Source organism: Choloepus didactylus, chromosome 9 (genome assembly GCF_015220235.1).
Source record: "Choloepus didactylus isolate mChoDid1 chromosome 9, mChoDid1.pri, whole genome shotgun sequence".
Taxonomy (NCBI): Eukaryota; Metazoa; Chordata; class Mammalia; order Pilosa; family Megalonychidae; genus Choloepus; species Choloepus didactylus.
Genome location: NC_051315.1, coordinates 68,447,267 through 68,468,752, shown reverse-complemented (window position 1 = coordinate 68,468,752; position 21,486 = coordinate 68,447,267). Strand labels below are relative to the sequence as shown.

Genomic DNA, 21,486 nt, shown 5'->3' with positions numbered 1-21,486 from the left:
AGAACCAGAGGTAAGTTATAGAAAAGAAAACATATTTTAAGAGTTACAAGGCCAGCCCTTGGACATACATTTGACCATTAAATTTTGATTGCTTTAACTCTCTTCACCTGAAAATGAAACAGTTCCACCAGAAGGAGAACTTGATGCTGATTTGAGGAAAACACTCATATTACGTGCTGGAGTAACAATGAGACTGTATGTGCCAGTAAAAGGACGTCCACCTCCAAAGATAACTTGGTCCAAACCAAATGTCAATCTAAGAGAAAGGATTGGACTGGATATAAAGTCAACTGACTTTGACACTTTCTTGCGCTGTGAAAATGTGAACAAATATGATGCAGGAAAATATATCTTGACCCTGGAGAACAGCTGTGGTAAAAAGGAATACACCATTGTTGTGAAAGTGCTTGGTAAGTCTACTTGATAAAAGAATCACACATTTTAAAACCATTATGTGTTTCTCACACGCCTGTTTCTTATGTACATGCTATTTATCCAGATACTCCTGGGCCACCTGTCAATGTGACTGTTAAGGAGGTATCCAGAGATTCCGCTTATGTTACCTGGGATCCTCCCATTATTGATGGTGGAAGCCCCATCATAAACTATGTGGTACAAAAACGTGATGCAGAGAGGAAGTCCTGGTCTACAGTCACAACTGAGTGCTCAAAAACAAGCTTCAGAGTATCGAACTTGGAGGAGGGAAAATCCTACTTCTTCAGGGTGTTTGCTGAAAATGAGTATGGCATTGGTGATCCTGGTGAAACACGTGATGCTGTCAAAGCTTCGGGTAAGGAAATGAGCTACTACCCCATCATTTTGAACGCTATCTTACCTTGGTTAGCTTGGGACTTGAACGTCTCATTTCTCATTTGCTTTAGACACTCCTGGACCTGTTGTGGACCTGAAAGTGATATCTGTAACTAAGTCATCTGGTAGCATAGCCTGGAAAAAGCCTTACAGCGATGGTGGAAGTCGAATTCTTGGATACGTAGTCGATTTCCTAACTGAAGAAAACAAGTGGCAACGAGTTATGAAATCATTGAGTTTACAGTATTCCACAAAAGATTTGACTGAAGGGAAAGAATATACTTTCAGAGTGAGTGCTGAGAATGAAAATGGAGAAGGGACCCCAAGTGAAATCACTTTTGTGGCAAAGGATGATGTTGGTAAGACTTTACCTGTGCATGTTCATTTTCCCTTTATTTTCATCAAAAGTACACTCTTTGAGCCATATTCACTGGCTTATATAAAAGTCCTTTAAAAATGATAATGGTCTGAAAAAGTCAATTGCCTAGTCTTAAAAAAAAGAACAATAATTTATTTCTGCTGTTTTACAGTGGCTCCGGATCTTGACTTAAAGGATTTACCTGACTTGTGCTACTTGGCTAGAGAAAATAGCAACTTCCGTCTTAAGATCCCTATAAAAGGCAAGCCAGCTCCATCAGTATCATGGAAGAAAGAGGAAGCTCCTCTAACAACTGACACAAGAGTCAGTGTTGAGTCATCAGCAGTTAACACAACTCTTGTGGTACATGACTGCCAAAAATCTGATGCTGGAAAATACACGATCACGCTTAAGAATGTTGCTGGCACCAAGGAGGGAACTCTATCTATAAAAGTTGTTGGCAAGCCTGGCATCCCCACTGGACCAATCAAATTTGAAGAAGTCACAGCAGACGCAATGACCTTAAAGTGGGGTCCTCCAAAGGATGATGGAGGTTCTGAAATCACCAACTATATCCTAGAGAAGAGAGATTCTGTAAATAACAAATGGGTGACTTGTGCTTCAGCTGTCCAGAAAACAACCTTTAGAGTAACCAGACTTCATGAGGGTGTGGAATATACCTTCAGGGTCAGTGCTGAAAATAAATATGGTATAGGAGAGGGCCTGAAATCAGAGCCCATTGTTGCCAAACATCCATTTGGTAAGTGTCTCAAAGTCAGAAAACATAAAGCAAAATTTGGTTTTGAGGAACTTCCTTGTTTAAATCTTGCATTATCTACTTTTTTCTAGATGTGCCTGATGCTCCCCCACCTCCCAATATTGTGGATGTCAGGCATGATTCAGTGTCTCTAACTTGGACTGACCCCAAGAAAACAGGTGGCTCTCCAATTACAGGTATTTAGTTTGAACTTATCCTACAACTTGTATGTGAATGTTTCTTTCAAATCTTTCTCTCTAAAATCAAGCTGAATGCATAGAATGCATGCTCTTTATTTGCTGCACTTTCTCCACAACAAGAATGTATTGTCCTTTCAGTACATACGTGACTATTTAATTTCAGTGGAAACCTCCTAAAGTAATAATTAATAGAGAAAAATTTTCTTAGTGATATATTTTTATAAGTTAATGTTTGCAATAAATAAATTTTGCAATAAATATGCATATTCCAAGAGGGAAAAAAAACAGCAGTATACCTGGGTAATAAAGGTACAGCTGCTAGCAAGAACAATGATCTGTTTCATATATGCATACCTAAATTATTTGGGTGAAAATATTTATATACTTAAAAATCAGACTATATTCATACTGTCTGAATTTGATACATCATTGGGTCTTTTGTAGGATATCATATTGAGTTTAAGGAAAGGAACAGCCTTATGTGGAAGAGAGCTAACAAGACTCCTATTAGGATGAAAGACTTCAAAGTGACAGGATTAACTGAAGGTCTTGAATATGAATTCAGAGTTATGGCAATCAATTTAGCAGGAGTGGGCAAGCCAAGCTTGCCATCAGAGCCAGTTGTGGCACTTGATCCAATTGGTGAGTCATTATATGAAGAAAAAAATTAGGTGCATTTCTACTTAAGGAAAGCATTGGTATTTGTTTAACTGGTTTTGTTTTCATGTTTAGATCCTCCTGGAAAACCCGAGGTTATTAATGTAACAAGAAATTCAGTGACTCTCATTTGGACTGAACCCAAATATGATGGTGGTCATAAGCTGACTGGATATATAGTGGAGAAGCGGGATCTACCCTCTAAGTCTTGGATGAAAGCCAACCATATTAATGTCCCAGACTGTGCCTATACTGTAACTGACCTTGTTGAGGGTGGAAAATATGAATTCAGAATCAGAGCAAAGAATACAGCAGGTGCCATCAGTGCTCCATCAGAAAGTACAGGAACCATTACTTGCAAAGATGAGTATGGTAGGTCTGTTTTATTTTTATGCACATCAAAAAAAGAGCAAATCAAGCCTCCTTCTTTTTCCTTTTCTGATAAAAATGTATTTTTTTTTCTTTGCAGAGGCACCAACCATTGTCCTTGATCCCACAATAAAAGATGGGCTAACAGTTAAAGCAGGGGATACCATTGTTCTGAATGCCATTAGCATTCTTGGCAAACCACTTCCAAAGTCAAGTTGGTCCAGGGCAGGAAAAGACATTAGACCATCAGATATCATTCAGATAACTTCAACCCCAACATCTTCCATGCTTAGTGTCAAATATGCCACTAGAAAAGATGCTGGTGAATACACCATCACTGCTACCAATCCTTTTGGCACAAAGGAGGAACATGTAAAGGTAACCGTCCTCGATGTTCCTGGTCCCCCAGGTCCTATTGAAATCAGTAATGTTTCTGCTGAAAAAGCAACACTTACATGGACACCCCCACTGGAAGATGGTGGCTCACCAATTAAGTCCTATGTTCTTGAAAAGAGAGAAACCAGTCGACTTTTGTGGACAGTAGTTTCTGAAGATATTCAGTCTTGCAGGCATGTGGCTACCAAACTTATTCAAGGAAATGAGTACCTCTTCCGGGTATCAGCTGTAAACCAGTATGGCAAGGGAGAACCTGTACAGTCTGACCCTGTCAAAATGGTAGACAGATTTGGTACGTAAAACACGTAAAGGAATGGATATGTAAACATTTAGAGCAGAGTTCCAGAAATCACAGATTTCTCATAAATTTACCTCCTTTTCAGGTCCTCCTGGCCCTCCTGGAAAACCAGAAGTATCAAATGTCACTAAGAACACTGCCACTGTCACTTGGAAAAGGCCAATTGATGATGGTGGCAGTGAGATTACAGGATATCATGTAGAAAGGAGAGAGAAGAAAAGCTTGCGGTGGGTGAGAGCAACAAAGTTGCCAGTTTCCGATCTCAGATGCAAAGTAACAGGATTGCAAGAAGGAAACACTTATGAATTCCGTGTCAGTGCAGAAAACAGAGCAGGAATTGGACCACCTAGTGATGCCTCAAATTCTGTTCTAATGAAAGACGTGGCATGTTAGTATTTATCTTTTTCAACACAGTTCATTTAGGAGGGCAAATGTTTTATGTAAATTACCCAAAAGCCAAACTTTTAACGTACACTTTTGTGTCCTTGTTTCCGTTTCAGATCCTCCAGGACCACCTTCAAATGCACGTGTCACTGATACCACCAAAAAGTCTGCTTCTCTAGCATGGGGCAAGCCTCATTATGATGGTGGACTTGAAATCACTGGCTATGTTGTAGAGCATCAAAAAGTAGGAGATGAGTCCTGGATGAAAGATACAACAGGGACCGCCCTCAGGATCACTCAGTTTGTTGTCCCTGATCTTCAGACTAAAGAAAAATACAATTTCAGAATCAGTGCCATCAATGATGCAGGTGTTGGGGAGCCAGCAGTGATACCAAATGTTGAAATTGTAGAACGGGAAATGGCTCCTGATTTCGAACTAGATGCTGAGCTTCGGAGAACACTTGTTGTTAGAGCAGGGCTCAGCATCAGAATATTCGTGCCAATTAAAGGTCGTCCTGCTCCTGAAGTAACATGGACCAAAGATGGTATCAACCTTAAAAACCGAGCCAACATCGAAAATACGGAGTCGTTTACTCTTCTGATTATCCCAGAATGTAACAGATATGACACTGGTAAATTTGTGATGACCATTGAAAACCCTGCTGGCAAGAAAAGTGGCTTTGTCAATGTCAGAGTCTTGGATACACCAGGACCTGTTCTTAACCTGAGGCCTACTGACATCACAAAGGACAGTGTCACCCTACATTGGGACGTCCCTCTGATAGACGGGGGCTCACGTATCACAAACTATATTGTGGAGAAACGTGAAGCAACACGGAAATCTTACTCCACAGCCACCACTAAGTGCCATAAATGCACATATAAAGTTACTGGCTTGACTGAAGGATGTGAGTACTTCTTCAGAGTGATGGCAGAAAATGAATATGGAATTGGTGAGCCAGCAGAAACAAAAGAACCTGTGAGAGCCTCTGAAGCACCATCACCACCAGAGAGTCTTAATATTATGGACATAACTAAGAGCACAGTCAGCCTAGCATGGCCTAAACCAAAATATGATGGTGGCAGTAAGATCACTGGCTATGTGATTGAAGCCCAAAGAAAAGGCTCTGACCAGTGGACCCACATCACAACTGTGAAGGGATTAGAATGTGTTGTTAGGAATCTAACTGAAGGGGAGGAATATACCTTCCAAGTGATGGCAGTGAACAGTGCTGGGAGAAGTGCACCTAGAGAAAGCAGACCCGTCATTGTCAAGGAACAGACAATGCTTCCAGAATTAGACCTCCGTGGCATTTATCAGAAATTGGTCATTGCCAGAGCAGGTGACAACATCAAAGTTGAGATTCCAGTGCTTGGTCGACCAAAGCCCACAGTTACATGGAAAAAGGGAGACCAAATTCTTAAACAGACACAGAGAGTCAATGTTGAAAATACTGCAACTTCAACCATCTTAAGTATCAATGAGTGTATAAGAAGTGATAGTGGGCCCTATCCACTAACAGCAAGGAACATTGTAGGAGAGGTAGGAGATGTCATCACCATTCAAGTCCATGATATCCCAGGGCCACCTACTGGACCAATCAAATTTGATGAAGTTTCATCTGATTTTGTAACCTTCTCTTGGGACCCACCTGAGAATGACGGAGGCGTACCAATAAGTAACTATGTCGTGGAAATGCGACAGACTGACAGTACTACATGGGTTGAGTTAGCAACCACCGTTATACGTACTACCTATAAAGCCACTCGCCTTACTACTGGACTGGAGTATCAGTTCCGTGTAAAAGCTCAAAATAGATATGGAGTTGGACCAGGCATCACATCAGCATCTGTAGTTGCCAACTATCCATTTAGGGTTCCTGGGCCTCCTGGTACCCCTCAGGTAACTGCAGTTACCAAGGATTCAATGACAATTAGCTGGCATGAGCCTCTTTCTGATGGAGGAAGCCCCATTTTAGGATATCACATTGAAAGAAAAGAACGAAACGGTATTCTCTGGCAGACTGTGAGCAAAGCATTAGTACCAGGCAATATTTTCAAATCAAGTGGACTTACAGATGGTATTGCTTATGAATTCCGAGTGATTGCAGAAAACATGGCAGGCAAAAGCAAGCCGAGCAAGCCATCTGAACCTATGTTGGCTTTGGATCCCATTGACCCACCTGGGAAACCGGTTCCACTTAATATTACTAGACACACAGTAACACTTAAATGGACTAAGCCTGAATATACTGGAGGCTTTAAAATTACTAGTTACATAGTTGAAAAGAGAGACCTTCCTAATGGACGGTGGCTGAAGGCCAACTTCAGCAACATTTTGGAGAATGAATTTACAGTCAGTGGTCTAACAGAAGATGCCGCATATGAATTCCGTGTGATTGCCAAAAATGCTGCTGGTGCTATCAGTCCACCATCTGAGCCATCAGATGCTATAACATGCAGGGATGACATTGAAGCACCAAAGATAATGGTGGATGTTAAATATAAGGAAACAGTTATAGTAAAAGCAGGTGAAGCATTCAAGCTGGAAGCTGATGTTTCAGGTCGTCCACCTCCGACAATGGAATGGACCAAAGATGGAAAGGAGCTCGAAGGCACAGGAAAATTAGAAATAAAAATTGCAGACTTCTCTACCTATCTGGTAAACAAGGATTCATCAAGAAGGGATGGTGGTGCTTATATTCTTACTGCAACCAATCCTGGTGGTTTTGCCAAGCACATTTTCAACGTCAAAGTTCTTGATAAACCAGGCCCCCCTGAAGGACCTTTAGCTGTGTCTGAAGTGACTTCAGAAAAGTGTGTATTGTCATGGTTACCTCCACTAGATGATGGTGGTGCCAAAATTGATCATTATGTAGTACAAAAACGTGAAACCAGCAGATTGGCATGGACAAACGTCGCCTCAGAAGTCCAAGTAACAAAACTAAAGGTCACTAAACTTTTGAAAGGCAATGAATACATATTCCGTGTCATGGCTGTCAATAAGTATGGAGTTGGAGAGCCACTGGAATCAGAGCCCGTGCTTGCAGTAGATCCTTATGGACCCCCAGATCCACCCAAAAACCCTGAAGTTACAGCTATTACCAAAGAGTCAATGGTTGTCTGCTGGGGGCATCCTGACTCTGATGGGGGAAGTGAAATCATCAATTATATTGTGGAACGGCGTGATAAAGCTGGGCAACGCTGGGTAAAATGCAACAAAAGAACTCTTACTGATTTAAGGTATAAAGTGTCTGGACTGACAGAAGGACATGAATATGAATTCAGGATTATGGCTGAAAATGCTGCTGGAATTAGCGCACCAAGTTCCACCAGTCCATTTTATAAAGCTTGTGATGCTGTGTTTAAACCTGGCCCACCAGGTAATCCACGTGTTCTGGATACAAGCAGATCATCCATTTCAATTGCTTGGAATAAACCCATCTATGATGGTGGTTCAGAAATCACTGGATATATGGTTGAGATTGCCCTGCCAGAGGAAGATGAATGGCAGATTGTCACTCCACCAGCTGGGCTCAAGGCGACTTCTTATACCATCACCAACCTCACAGAGAATCAGGAATATAAAATCCGCATCTATGCCATGAATTCTGAAGGTATTGGGGAACCTGCACTTGTTCCTGGAACTCCAAAGGCTGAGGACAGATTGCTGCCTCCAGAAATTGAACTGGATGCTGACCTGCGCAAAGTTGTTACTATAAGAGCCTGTTGTACCCTGAGACTGTTTGTTCCAATCAAAGGAAGACCTGCTCCTGAGGTGAAATGGACACGGGAACATGGAGAATCTTTAGATAAAGCTAGCATCGAGTCCACAAGCTCTTACACCCTGCTTATTGTTGGAAATGTAAACCGATTTGACAGTGGCAAATACATACTAACTGTAGAAAATAGCTCAGGCAGCAAATCTGCATTTGTCAATGTTCGAGTTCTAGATACACCAGGTCCTCCACAAGACCTGAAAGTAAAGGAGATCACTAAGACATCTGCCACACTGACATGGGAGCCTCCTCTCCTCGACGGAGGTTCAAAAATAAAGAATTATATTGTTGAAAAGCGGGAATCAACAAGAAAAGCTTATACAACAGTTGTAACCAATTGTCACAAGACCTCCTGGAAGGTAGACCAGCTTCAAGAAGGCTGTAGTTACTATTTCAGAGTTCTTGCTGAAAATGAATATGGCATTGGCCTGCCTGCTGAAACCACAGAATCTGTTAAAGCATCAGAACGACCTCTTCCTCCAGGAAAAATAACTTTGGTGGATGTCACAAGAAATAGCGTGTCACTCTCTTGGGAGAAACCAGAGCATGATGGAGGCAGCCGAATTCTAGGCTACATTGTAGAGATGCAGAGCAAAGGCAGTGACAAATGGGCCACATGTGCCACAGTCAAAGTCACCGAAGCCACTATTACTGGGTTAATTCAGGGTGAAGAATACTCTTTCCGTGTTTCAGCTCAGAATGAAAAAGGCATCAGTGATCCTAGACAACTGAGTGTGCCAGTAATTGCGAAAGATCTTCTCATTCCACCAGCCTTCAAACTCCTGTTCAACACTTTCACTGTTCTGGCAGGTGAAGACCTAAAAGTTGATGTTCCATTCACTGGACGCCCTGCCCCAGCTGTAACCTGGCATAAAGATGATGTACCACTGAAGCAGACAACTAGAGTAAATGCAGAGAGCACAGAAAATAATTCACTATTGACAATAAAGGAAGCCTGCCGGGAAGATGTCGGACATTACATAGTAAAACTGACCAACTCGGCTGGTAAAGCTACTGAAACGCTAAATGTTATTGTTCTTGACAAACCAGGGCCTCCAACTGGACCAGTTAAAATGGATGAAGTAACAGCTGATAGTATTATTCTTTCCTGGGGTCCACCAAAGTATGATGGTGGAAGTTCTATCAATAATTACATTGTAGAGAAACGGGACACTTCCACAACCACCTGGCAAATTGTGTCTGCTACTGTTGCAAGGACAACGATAAAGGCATGCAGATTAAAGACTGGTTGTGAGTATCAGTTTAGAATTGCAGCTGAAAACAGATATGGAAAGAGTACCTATCTCACATCAGAACCTACTGTAGCCCAGTATCCTTTCAAAGTTCCTGGTCCTCCTGGCACACCATTCATAACACTTGCCTCCAAAGACAGCATGGAAGTACAATGGAATGAGCCAGTCAGTGATGGAGGTAGCAAAGTCATTGGCTATCATCTAGAACGCAAAGAAAGGAATAGCATCCTCTGGGTTAAGTTGAACAAAACACCTATTCCTCAAACCAAATTTAAAACAACTGGCCTTGAAGAAGGCATTGAATATGAATTTAGAGTCTCCGCAGAGAACATCGTGGGCATAGGCAAGCCAAGTAAAGTGTCAGAATGCTATGTGGCACGTGACCCATGTGATCCACCAGGGCGGCCAGAGGCCATCATTGTCACACGGAATTCTGTGACTCTTCAGTGGAAGAAACCCACCTATGATGGTGGAAGCAAGATCACTGGTTATATTGTTGAGAAGAAAGAAATACCTGATGGCCGTTGGATGAAAGCCAGTTTTACAAATATCATAGACACTCAATTTGAAGTAACTGGCCTGGTTGAAGATCAGAGATATGAGTTTCGAGTCATAGCTCGAAATGCTGCAGGAGTGTTTAGCGAGCCTTCAGAAAGCACAGGAGCAATAACAGCAAGAGATGAGGTAGATCCACCACGAATAAGTATGGATCCAAAATACAAAGACACAATTGTAGTTCACGCTGGTGAATCCTTCAAGGTTGATGCAGATATTTATGGCAAACCAATACCAACTGTTCAGTGGATAAAAGGTGATCATGAGCTTTCAAACACAGCTCGATTGGAAATAAAGAGTACTGATTTTGCCACCAGTCTCAGTGTAAAGGATACAGTGCGCGTTGACAGTGGAAATTATATATTGAAAGCCAAAAACGTTGCAGGAGAGAGATCAGTTACTGTGAATGTCAAAGTTCTTGATAGACCAGGGCCACCTGAAGGACCTGTTGTTGTATCAGGCATTACATCAGAAAAATGCACGATTGCTTGGAAACCCCCACTACAGGATGGAGGCAGTGATATCATAAATTATATAGTGGAAAGGAGAGAAACCAGCCGTTTAGTTTGGACTGTTGTCGATGCCAGTGTGCAAACTCTTAGCTGCAAGGTTACAAAACTCCTTGAAGGCAATGAATATGTTTTCCGTATAATGGCTGTAAATAAATACGGTGTTGGTGAACCTCTTGAATCTGAGCCAGTAATTGCCAAGAATCCATTTGTAGTGCCAGATGCACCGAAGGCTCCAGAAATCACAGCAGTGACCAAGGACTCAATGATTGTTGTATGGGAAAGGCCAGCATCTGATGGTGGCAGTGAAATTCTTGGATATGTTCTTGAAAAACGGGATAAAGAGGGTATTAGATGGACAAGATGCCACAAACATCTGGTTGGAGAGTTGCGGTTGAGAGTAACCGGACTCATAGAAAATCACAATTATGAATTCAGAGTCTCAGCCGAGAATGCTGCTGGACTTAGTGAACCAAGCCTACCTTCTGCTTACCAAAAGGCTTGTGATCCTATTTACAAACCAGGACCTCCAAACAACCCCAAAGTCATAGATATTACCAGATCCTCAGTTTTCCTTTCTTGGAGCAAACCAATATATGATGGTGGCTGTGAAATCCAAGGATATATTGTTGAAAAGTGTGATGTGAGTGTTGGTGAATGGAAAATGTGCACTCCACCAACTGGAATCAGTAAAACAAATATTGAAGTAGAGAAGTTGTTGGAAAAGCATGAATACAACTTCCGTATTTGTGCTATTAATAAAGCTGGAGTTGGAGAGCATGCTGATGTCCCTGGACCTGTTGTAGTTGAAGAGAAATTGGAAGCACCAGACATTGATCTTGATCTAGAACTAAGGAAAATTATAAATATAAGGGCAGGTGGCTCCTTACGGTTATTTGTTCCAATTAAAGGTCGTCCTACACCAGAAGTTAAATGGGGGAAGATGGATGGTGAAATCCGAGATGCAGCTATAATTGATGTCACTAGTAGTTTCACTTCTCTTGTTCTTGACAATGTCAACCGATATGATAGTGGAAAGTACACTCTGACATTAGAAAATAGCAGTGGAACAAAGTCTGCCTTTGTTACCGTGAGAGTCCTGGACACACCAAGTCCACCTGTTAACTTGAAAATCACAGAAATCACCAAAGACTCAGTATCACTTACATGGGAACCTCCTTTGTTGGATGGGGGATCTAAAATTAAAAATTACATTGTTGAGAAACGTGAAGCCACAAGAAAATCTTATGCTGCTGTTGTAACAAATTGCCATAAGAATTCTTGGAAAATAGAGCAACTCCAAGAAGGCTGCTGTTATTACTTTAGAGTCACAGCTGAGAATGAGTATGGTATTGGCCTTCCTGCACACACTGCTGATCCAATTAAGGTTGCTGAAGTACCACAACCTCCAGGAAAAATAATTGTGGATGATGTCACCAGAAACAGTGTGTCACTGAGTTGGACAAAGCCTGAACATGATGGTGGCAGTAAAATCATTCAGTACATTGTGGAGATGCAAGCAAAGCACAGTGATAAATGGTCAGAATGTGCTCGAGTAAAATCTCTTGAAGCAGTCATTACCAACCTAACTCAGGGAGAAGAATATCTTTTTAGAGTTAGTGCTGTAAATGAAAAAGGGAGAAGTGATCCTAGGTCCCTTGCAGTTCCAATAGTTGCCAAAGATCTGGTCATTGAGCCAGATATAAGACCTGCATTCAACAGTTACAGTATACAGGTTGGCCAAGATTTAAAAATAGAAGTGCCTATTTCTGGACGTCCTAAACCAACCATTACCTGGACTAAAGATGGTCAGCCACTGAAGCAAACCACAAGAGTCAATGTAACTGATTCACTTGACCTCACTGTGCTCAGTATTAAAGAAACTCACAAGGATGATGGTGGACAATATGGAATTACAGTTGCCAATGTTGTTGGCCAGAAAACAGCATCCATTGAAATTATAACTCTAGATAAACCTGATCCTCCAAAAGGACCTGTTAAATTTGATGATGTCAGTGCTGAAAGTATTACATTATCTTGGAACCCTCCATTATATACAGGAGGCTGCCAAATCACAAACTACATTGTTCAAAAAAGAGATACAACCACCACGGTATGGGATACTGTTTCTGCTACTGTTGCTAGAACTACTCTGAAAGTGACCAAACTGAAAACTGGTACAGAATATCAATTCAGAATATTTGCTGAAAACAGGTATGGACAAAGCTTTGCCTTGGAGTCTGATCCAATTGTAGCTCAATATCCCTACAAAGAACCAGGCCCTCCAGGCACACCATTTGTCACGGCCATTTCCAAAGACTCCATGGTTGTACAGTGGCATGAACCAGTCAGTAATGGTGGAAGCCCAGTTATAGGTTACCACCTTGAGAGAAAGGAAAGAAATAGTATTTTGTGGACAAAAGTCAACAAAACTATTATTCATGACACCCAGTTTAAAGCGCTCAATCTTGAAGAAGGCATTGAATATGAATTCAGAGTTTATGCTGAAAATATTGTTGGTGTAGGCAAAGCAAGTAAGAGTTCTGAATGCTATGTAGCTAGAGATCCCTGTGACCCACCAGGAACCCCAGAAGCAATAATGGTTAAAAGAAATGAAATTACTCTACAGTGGACCAAGCCTGCATATGATGGTGGAAGTATGATTACAGGCTACATTGTAGAGAAACGTGATTTGCCTGAGGGTCGGTGGATGAAAGCCAGCTTCACAAATGTTACTGAAACTCAATTTACTGTATCAGGTCTTACTGAAGATCAAAGATATGAATTCAGAGTCATTGCAAAGAATGCAGCTGGTGCAGTAAGTAAACCCTCCGACAGTACTGGACCAATAACTGCTAAGGATGAAGTTGAACTCCCAAGAATTTCAATGGACCCAAAATTCAGAGACACTATTGTGGTAAATGCTGGAGAAACATTCAAGCTTGAGGCTGATGTTCATGGAAAGCCCCTACCAACCATTGAGTGGTTGAGAGGAGATAAGGAAATTGAAGAATCTGCTAGATGTGAAATAAAGAACACAGATTTCAAGGCTTTACTTATTATAAAGGATGCCATTAGAATTGATGGTGGACAGTATATCTTAAGAGCTTCCAATGTTGCAGGTTCTAAGTCATTCCCAGTAAATGTAAAAGTATTAGATAGACCAGGACCTCCAGAAGGGCCAGTACAGATTACCGGAGTCACTTCTGAAAAATGTAATTTAACTTGGTCTCCACCACTTCAAGATGGTGGCAGTGACATTTCTCACTATGTTGTTGAAAAGAGAGAAACCAGTCGACTTGCTTGGACTGTTGTTGCTTCAGAAGTTGTGACCAATTCTCTGAAAGTTACCAAACTCTTAGAAGGGAATGAATATGTTTTCCGTATAATGGCTGTCAACAAATACGGAGTTGGAGAGCCTTTGGAATCTGCACCAGTACTAATGAAAAATCCGTTTGTGCTCCCTGGACCACCAAAAAGCTTGGAAGTCACAAACATTGCCAAGGACTCCATGACTGTCTGCTGGAACCGTCCAGATAGTGATGGTGGAAGTGAGATTATTGGTTATATTATAGAGAAAAGAGACAGAAGTGGCATTAGGTGGATAAAATGCAATAAACACCGCATTACAGATTTGCGGCTAAGGGTCACAGGATTAACAGAAGATCATGAGTATGAATTCAGAGTCTCTGCAGAAAATGCCGCTGGAGTTGGAGAACCAAGTCTAGCTACAGTTTATTATAAGGCTTGTGATCCTATATTCAAACCTGGCCCACCCACCAATGCACACATTTTAGATACCACTAAAAGTTCAATTACACTTGCCTGGGGTAAACCCATCTATGATGGTGGCAGTGAGATCCTGGGATATGTGGTGGAACTCTGTAAAGCCGATGAAGAAGAATGGCAAATAGTTACTCCACAGACTGGCCTGAGAGTCACTCGATTTGAAATTTCAAAACTCATTGAACACCAGGAGTATAAAATACGAGTCTGTGCCCTCAATAAAGTTGGTTTAGGTGAAGCTGCATCAGTTCCTGGTACTGTGAAACCAGAAGATAAACTTGAAGCACCTGAACTTGACCTTGACTCTGAATTAAGGAAAGGAATCATTGTAAGAGCTGGTGGGTCTGCCAGAATTCACATTCCATTCAAAGGTCGTCCAACACCTGAGGTCATATGGTCTCGACAGGAAGGTGAATTCACAGATAAGGTCCAAATTGAAAAGGGATTAAACTATACCCAGCTATCAATAGATAACTGTGATAGGAATGATGCTGGAAAATACATTCTCAAACTAGAAAACAGTAGTGGATCTAAATCTGCTTTTGTAACTGTGAAAGTTCTTGATACTCCAGGACCACCACAGAATTTGACAGTCAAAGAAGTGAAAAAAGATTCTGTCCTTCTGGTATGGGAACCACCCCTCATTGATGGGGGTGCAAAGATCAAGAACTATGTTATTGACAAACGTGAGTCAACCAGAAAAGCGTATGCTAATGTGAGTAGTAAATGCAGCAAAACAAGCTTTAAAGTTGAGAATCTTACAGAAGGAGCCATCTATTACTTCCGAGTTATGGCTGAGAATGAATTTGGAGTTGGTGTTCCAGTGGAAACAGTTGATGCTGTGAAAGCTGCAGAACCTCCTTCCCCACCAGGGAAGGTTACTCTCACTGATGTGTCCCAGACCAGTGCATCGCTTATGTGGGAGAAACCTGAACATGATGGTGGTAGCAGAGTTCTAGGGTATGTTGTTGAAATGCAGTCCAAAGGAACTGAAAAATGGAGTGTTGTGGCTGAATCCAAAGTCTGTAGTGCAGTTGTTACTGGTTTGAGTTCTGGACAAGAATATCAGTTCCGTGTAAAGGCTTACAATGAGAAAGGGAAAAGTGATCCAAGAGTGCTTGGTGTTCCTGTCATAGCCAAGGACTTGACTATACAGCCTAGTTTTAAGTTACCATTTAACACATATAGCATCCAAGCTGGAGAAGACCTTAAAATTGAAATTCCAGTTATAGGCCGACCAAGACCAAAAATTTCTTGGGTCAAAGATGGTGAGCCTCTTAAACAGACAACAAGAGTAAATGTTGAGGAAACAGCTACCTCAACTATTCTGCACATTAAAGAAAGTAACAAAGATGACTTTGGAAAATACACCATAACAGCAACAAATAGTGCAGGCACAGCAACAGAAAATCTCAGCATTATAGTTTTGGAAAAGCCTGGACCTCCCACTGGACCAGTTCGGTTTGATGAAATTAGTGCAGACTTTGTGGTCATATCTTGGGAACCTCCAGTTTATACTGGTGGCTGTCAAATAAGCAACTACATTGTAGAAAAGCGAGAAACAACTACCACCACTTGGCATGTGGTATCAGCCACTGTTGCAAGAACAACAATTAAAGTAACCAAACTCAAAACAGGCTCTGAATACCAATTTAGAATTTTTGCTGAAAACAGGTATGGAAAAAGTGCCTCCCTGGATTCTAAACCAGTTATTGTACAATATCCATTTAAAGAACCTGGACCACCTGGAACTCCTTTTGTAACATCAGTTTCAAAGGATCAAATGCTTGTACAATGGCATGAGCCAGTGAATGATGGAGGTAGCAAAGTTATTGGCTACCATCTTGAACAGAAAGAAAAGAACAGCATTTTATGGGTCAAGTTAAATAAGACCCCCATTCAAGATACCAAGTTCAAAACAACAGGGCTTGATGAAGGCCTTGAGTATGAGTTCAAAGTTTCTGCTGAAAATATTGTCGGCATTGGCAAGCCTAGCAAAATATCTGAATGTTTTGTTGCTCGTGATCCATGTGATCCACCTGGCCGCCCAGAAGCCATTGTTATTACAAGAAACAATGTGACACTGAAATGGAAGAAACCTGCCTATGATGGTGGGAGCAAAATAACAGGTTATATTGTAGAAAAGAAAGATCTACCTGATGGTCGTTGGATGAGAGCCAGCTTTACCAATGTATTGGAAACTGAATTTACAGTGAGTGGACTTGTAGAAGACCAAAGATACGAATTTAGAGTAATTGCAAAAAATGCAGCCGGCAACTTCAGTGAACCATCAGAAAGTACTGGTGCCATTACTGCCAGAGATGAAACTGATGCACCAAATGCCTCCCTGGATCCGAAATATAAAGATGTCATTGTTGTTCATGCAGGAGAGACTTTTGTTCTTGAAGCTGATATCCGCGGCAAACCTATACCTGATATCGTTTGGTTAAAAGATGGAAATGAGCTTGAAGAAACAACTGCTAGGATGGAAATTAAATCTACTATTCAGAAAACCACTCTTGTTGTTAAAGACTGTATACGGACTGATGGGGGACAATATATTCTGAAACTCAGCAATGTTGGTGGTACAAAGTCTATACCAATCACTGTAAAGGTACTTGACAAGCCAGGGCCTCCAGAAGGACCTCTGAAAGTTTCGGGGATTACTGCTGAAAAATGTTACCTGGCATGGAACCCACCTTTGCAAGATGGTGGTGCTAGTATTTCACATTACATCATTGAAAAGAGAGAGACAAGCAGACTCTCCTGGACCCAGGTTTCAACTGAAGTACAGGCCCTAAATTACAAAGTCACTAAACTTCTCCCTGGTAATGAGTACATTTTCCGTGTCATGGCTGTGAATAAATATGGAATTGGAGACCCCCTGGCATCTGAGCCTGTTATAGCATGTAATCCGTATAAGCCACCAGGTCCTCCTTCAACACCTGAAGCCTCAATAATCACCAAAGATTCTATGGTAGTAACATGGGCACGCCCTATAGATGATGGAGGTGCTGAAATTGAAGGCTATATTCTTGAAAAACGAGATAAAGAAGGTGTTAGATGGAGCAAATGCAACAAGAAAACACTAACAGATCTTCGATTCAGGGTAACTGGACTTACTGAAGGCCATTCCTATGAATTCAGAGTTGCTGCTGAAAATGCAGCTGGTGTGGGTGAACCTAGCGAGCCATCTGTTTTCTATCGGGCATGTGATGCCTTATACCCACCAGGTCCACCAAGCAATCCAAAAGTGACAGACACTTCCAGATCTTCTGTATCCTTGGCATGGAATAAGCCAATTTATGATGGTGGTGCACCTGTTAAAGGTTATGTTGTTGAGGCCAAAGAAGCCGCTGCTGATGAATGGACAACTTGCACTCCACCAACAGGATTACTAGGAAAGCAGTTCACAGTGACTAAGCTTAAGGAAAATACTGAATATAATTTCCGTATTTGTGCCATCAATTCTGAAGGCGTAGGTGAACCTGCAACTATACCTGGTTCAGTCATAGCTCAGGAAAGGTTAGAGCCACCAGAAATAGAACTTGATGCAGATCTCAGAAAGATGGTCATTCTGCGTGCAAGTGCTACTTTACGCTTATTTGTCACTATCAAAGGTAGACCAGAACCTGAAGTTAAGTGGGAAAAGGCTGAAGGCATTCTCACTGAGCGGGCCCAGATTGAGGTCACCAGCTCATATACAATGTTGGTGATTGATAATGTTACCAGATTTGACAGTGGTCGGTATAATCTGACATTAGAAAATAACAGTGGCTCCAAAACAGCTTTTGTTAATGTCAGAGTTCTTGACTCACCAAGTGCCCCTCTGAATTTGACTGTAAGAGAAGTGAAGAAAGACTCGGTGACATTGTCTTGGGAACCACCACTTATTGATGGTGGAGCTAAGATTACAAATTACATTGTTGAAAAACGAGAAACTACAAGAAAAGCATACGCTACTATTACAAACAACTGCACAAAGAGTACTTTTAAAATTGAAAATCTACTAGAGGGATGTTCTTATTACTTCCGAGTCTTGGCTTGCAATGAATACGGTATTGGTTTGCCAGCTGAAACAGCTGAACCCGTTAAAGTCTCTGAGCCACCCCTCCCACCTGGAAGAGTAACTCTTGTTGATGTGACCTGTAATACTGCTACAATTAAGTGGGAGAAACCAGAAAGTGATGGTGGCAGCAAAATTACTGGTTATGTAGTTGAAATGCAGACTAAAGGCAGTGAAAAATGGAGCACTTGCATGCAAGTTAAGACTCTAGAAGCAACTGTATCTGGCTTGACTGCAGGAGAAGAGTATATCTTCAGGGTAGCTGCAGTTAATGAGAAAGGAAAAAGTGATCCAAGACAACTTGGAGTGCCAGTAATTGCAAGAGATATTGAAATAAAGCCTTCAGTTGAGCTTCCTTTCAATACCTTCAATGTAAAGGCTGGAGACCAACTTAAGATTGATGTGCCATTTAAAGGAAGACCTCAAGCTACTGTAAACTGGAAAAAGGATGGTCAGACTCTTAAAGAGACAACTAGGGTCAATGTTTCTTCTTCAAAGACTGTAACAACGCTATCTATTAAGGATGCTTCAAGGGAAGATGTTGGAAATTATGAATTATGTGTTTCAAACAGTGCTGGATCTATTATGGTACCTATTACCATAATTGTCCTTGATAGACCGGGACCACCAGGACCTATACATATTGATGAAGTTAGTTGTGACAATGTAACCATTTCTTGGACTCCTCCAGAATATGATGGTGGCTGCCATATTAGCAATTACATTGTTGAGAAGAGAGACACAACTTCTACAACATGGCAGGTAGTTTCACAAGCAGTTGCGAGAACATCCATTAAAATAGTTCGTCTTACAACAGGAAGTGAATATCAGTTCCGTGTTTGTGCAGAAAACCGCTATGGAAAGAGCTCCTATAGTGAATCTTCAGCTGTTGTTGCAGAGTATCCATTTAGCCCCCCAGGTCCTCCTGGTACTCCTAAAGTTGTGCATGCCACGAAATCTACCATGATTGTAAGCTGGCAAGTACCAGTTAATGATGGAGGAAGTCAGGTAATTGGCTATCATCTTGAATACAAAGAAAGAAGCAGCATTCTTTGGTCAAAAGCAAATAAAATCCTCATTGCCGACACTCAAATGAAAGTCACTGGCCTTGATGAAGGATTGATGTATGAATACCGTGTATATGCTGAGAATATTGCTGGTATTGGTAAATGCAGTAAATCTTGTGAACCAGTCCCTGCAAGAGATCCTTGTGATCCTCCTGGACAACCTGAAGTCACAAATATCACAAGAAAATCAGTGTCACTTAAATGGTCTAAACCACATTATGATGGTGGAGCTAAGATCACAGGATACATTATTGAACGTAGAGAACTACCAGATGGCAGGTGGCTGAAATGCAATTTTACTAACATACCAGAAACATACTTCGAAGTAACTGAACTTACTGAAGACCAGCGTTATGAATTCCGGGTTTTTGCAAGGAATGCTGCTGACTCAGTTAGTGAACCATCTGAATCCACTGGACCTATTACAGTTAAAGACGATGTTGAGGCTCCAAGAATTATGATGGATGTCAAGTTCCGAGATATTATTGTTGTCAAAGCTGGAGAAGTCCTTAAGATAAATGCAGACATCACAGGGCGACCTCTGCCAGTAATTTCCTGGGCCAAGGATGGTATAGAAATTGAAGAAAGAGCAAGAACGGAAATTGTCTCAACAGACTATAATACTTCGTTAACAGTTAAAGACTGTATACGACGAGACACTGGGCAGTATGTACTAACACTGAAGAATGTGGCAGGGACTCGGTCTATGGCAGTTAATTGCAAGGTCCTTGATAAGCCTGGCCCACCAGCTGGACCACTTGAAATAAGTGGCCTCACTGCTGAGAAATGCTCTCTTTCCTGGGGACGTCCCCAGGAAGATGGTGGTGCAGATATTGACTATTACATTATAGAAAAACGTGAAACAAGTCATCTTGCATGGACAATATGTGAAGGAGAATTAAGGACAACATTCTGTAAAGTAACCAAATTACTCAAAGGCAATGAATACATATTTAGAGTAACTGGTGTTAATAAATACGGTGTTGGTGAGTCCCTGGAGAGTGTGGCTATAAAGGCACTAGATCCGTTTACAGTCCCAAGTCCTCCCACATCTTTAGAAATTACATCTGTGACCAAAGAGTTCATGACAATTTGCTGGTCAAGACCTGAGAGTGATGGTGGCAGTGATATCTCTGGTTACATAATTGAAAGGCGAGAGAAAAACAGCCTACGATGGGTGCGTGTAAACAAAAAACCAGTTTATGATCTGAGAGTGAAATCAACAGGACTTCGGGAAGGATGTGAATATGAATATCGGGTTTATGCTGAAAATGCTGCTGGCTTAAGCCTTCCAAGTGAACCCTCTGCCTTAATTCGGGCAGAAGATCCAGTGTTCTTACCATCTCCTCCATCCAAACCCAAAATTGTGGACTCAGGCAAGACAAATATAACTATCAGCTGGGCTAAGCCCTTATTTGATGGTGGGGCCCCAGTAACTGGATACTCTGTAGAATACAAAAAATCTGACGAAACTGACTGGACAACTGCCATTCAGAGCTTAAGAGGCACAGAATATACAGCAACTGGACTGACAACAGGAGCTGAATATGTTTTCAGAGTGAGATCTGTCAATAAGGTTGGTGCTAGTGATCCCAGTGATAGCTCCGATCCCCAGATAGCAAAGGAAAGAGAAGAAGAACCTGTATTTGATCTTGACAGTGAAATGAGGAAGACCTTGATTGTCAAGGCTGGTGCCTCATTTACCATGACTGTACCTTTCCGGGGAAGACCAGTACCCAGTGTTTTGTGGAGTAAGCCAGACACTGATCTCCACAACAGAGCTTATATTGATTCCACAGACTCTCGTACATCACTTACTATTGAAAATGCCAACAGAAATGATTCTGGAAAATACACATTAACAATTCAGAATATCTTGAGTGCGACTTCACTGACTTTAGTTGTCAAAGTTTTAGATTCCCCTGGTCCTCCGGTCAACATTACTGTACAAGATGTAACCAAAGACTCTGCAGTGTTATCCTGGGACACTCCTGAAAATGATGGTGGAGCACCAGTGAAGAATTACCACATAGAAAAACGCGAGGCCAGTAAGAAAGCATGGGTCTCTGTGACCAACAACTGTAATCGCCTCTCCTACAAAATTACGAACTTACAAGAAGGAGCTACTTACTACTTTAGAGTCTCTGGAGAAAATGAATTTGGTGTTGGGGTACCAGCTGAAACGAAGGAAGGAGTAAAAATTACAGGTATGTTTTAAAAACCAAGAAAATCTACATATCCA

General features: G+C 41.5%; 1 protein-coding gene across 1 annotated transcript in view; it reads left to right on the top strand.

The window, feature by feature from the left end:
• TTN (titin) overlaps positions 1-21,486 on the top strand; it is a 272,725-nt gene that overhangs the window by 219,159 nt on the left and 32,080 nt on the right. Inside the window, 10 exon segments of the mRNA XM_037850412.1 lie at positions 123-410; positions 500-790; positions 882-1,169; positions 1,341-1,928; positions 2,018-2,122; positions 2,570-2,767; positions 2,858-3,154; positions 3,252-3,839; positions 3,931-4,233; positions 4,346-21,451. Of these exon segments, the coding sequence (XP_037706340.1) occupies positions 123-410; positions 500-790; positions 882-1,169; positions 1,341-1,928; positions 2,018-2,122; positions 2,570-2,767; positions 2,858-3,154; positions 3,252-3,839; positions 3,931-4,233; positions 4,346-21,451 (20,052 nt within the window).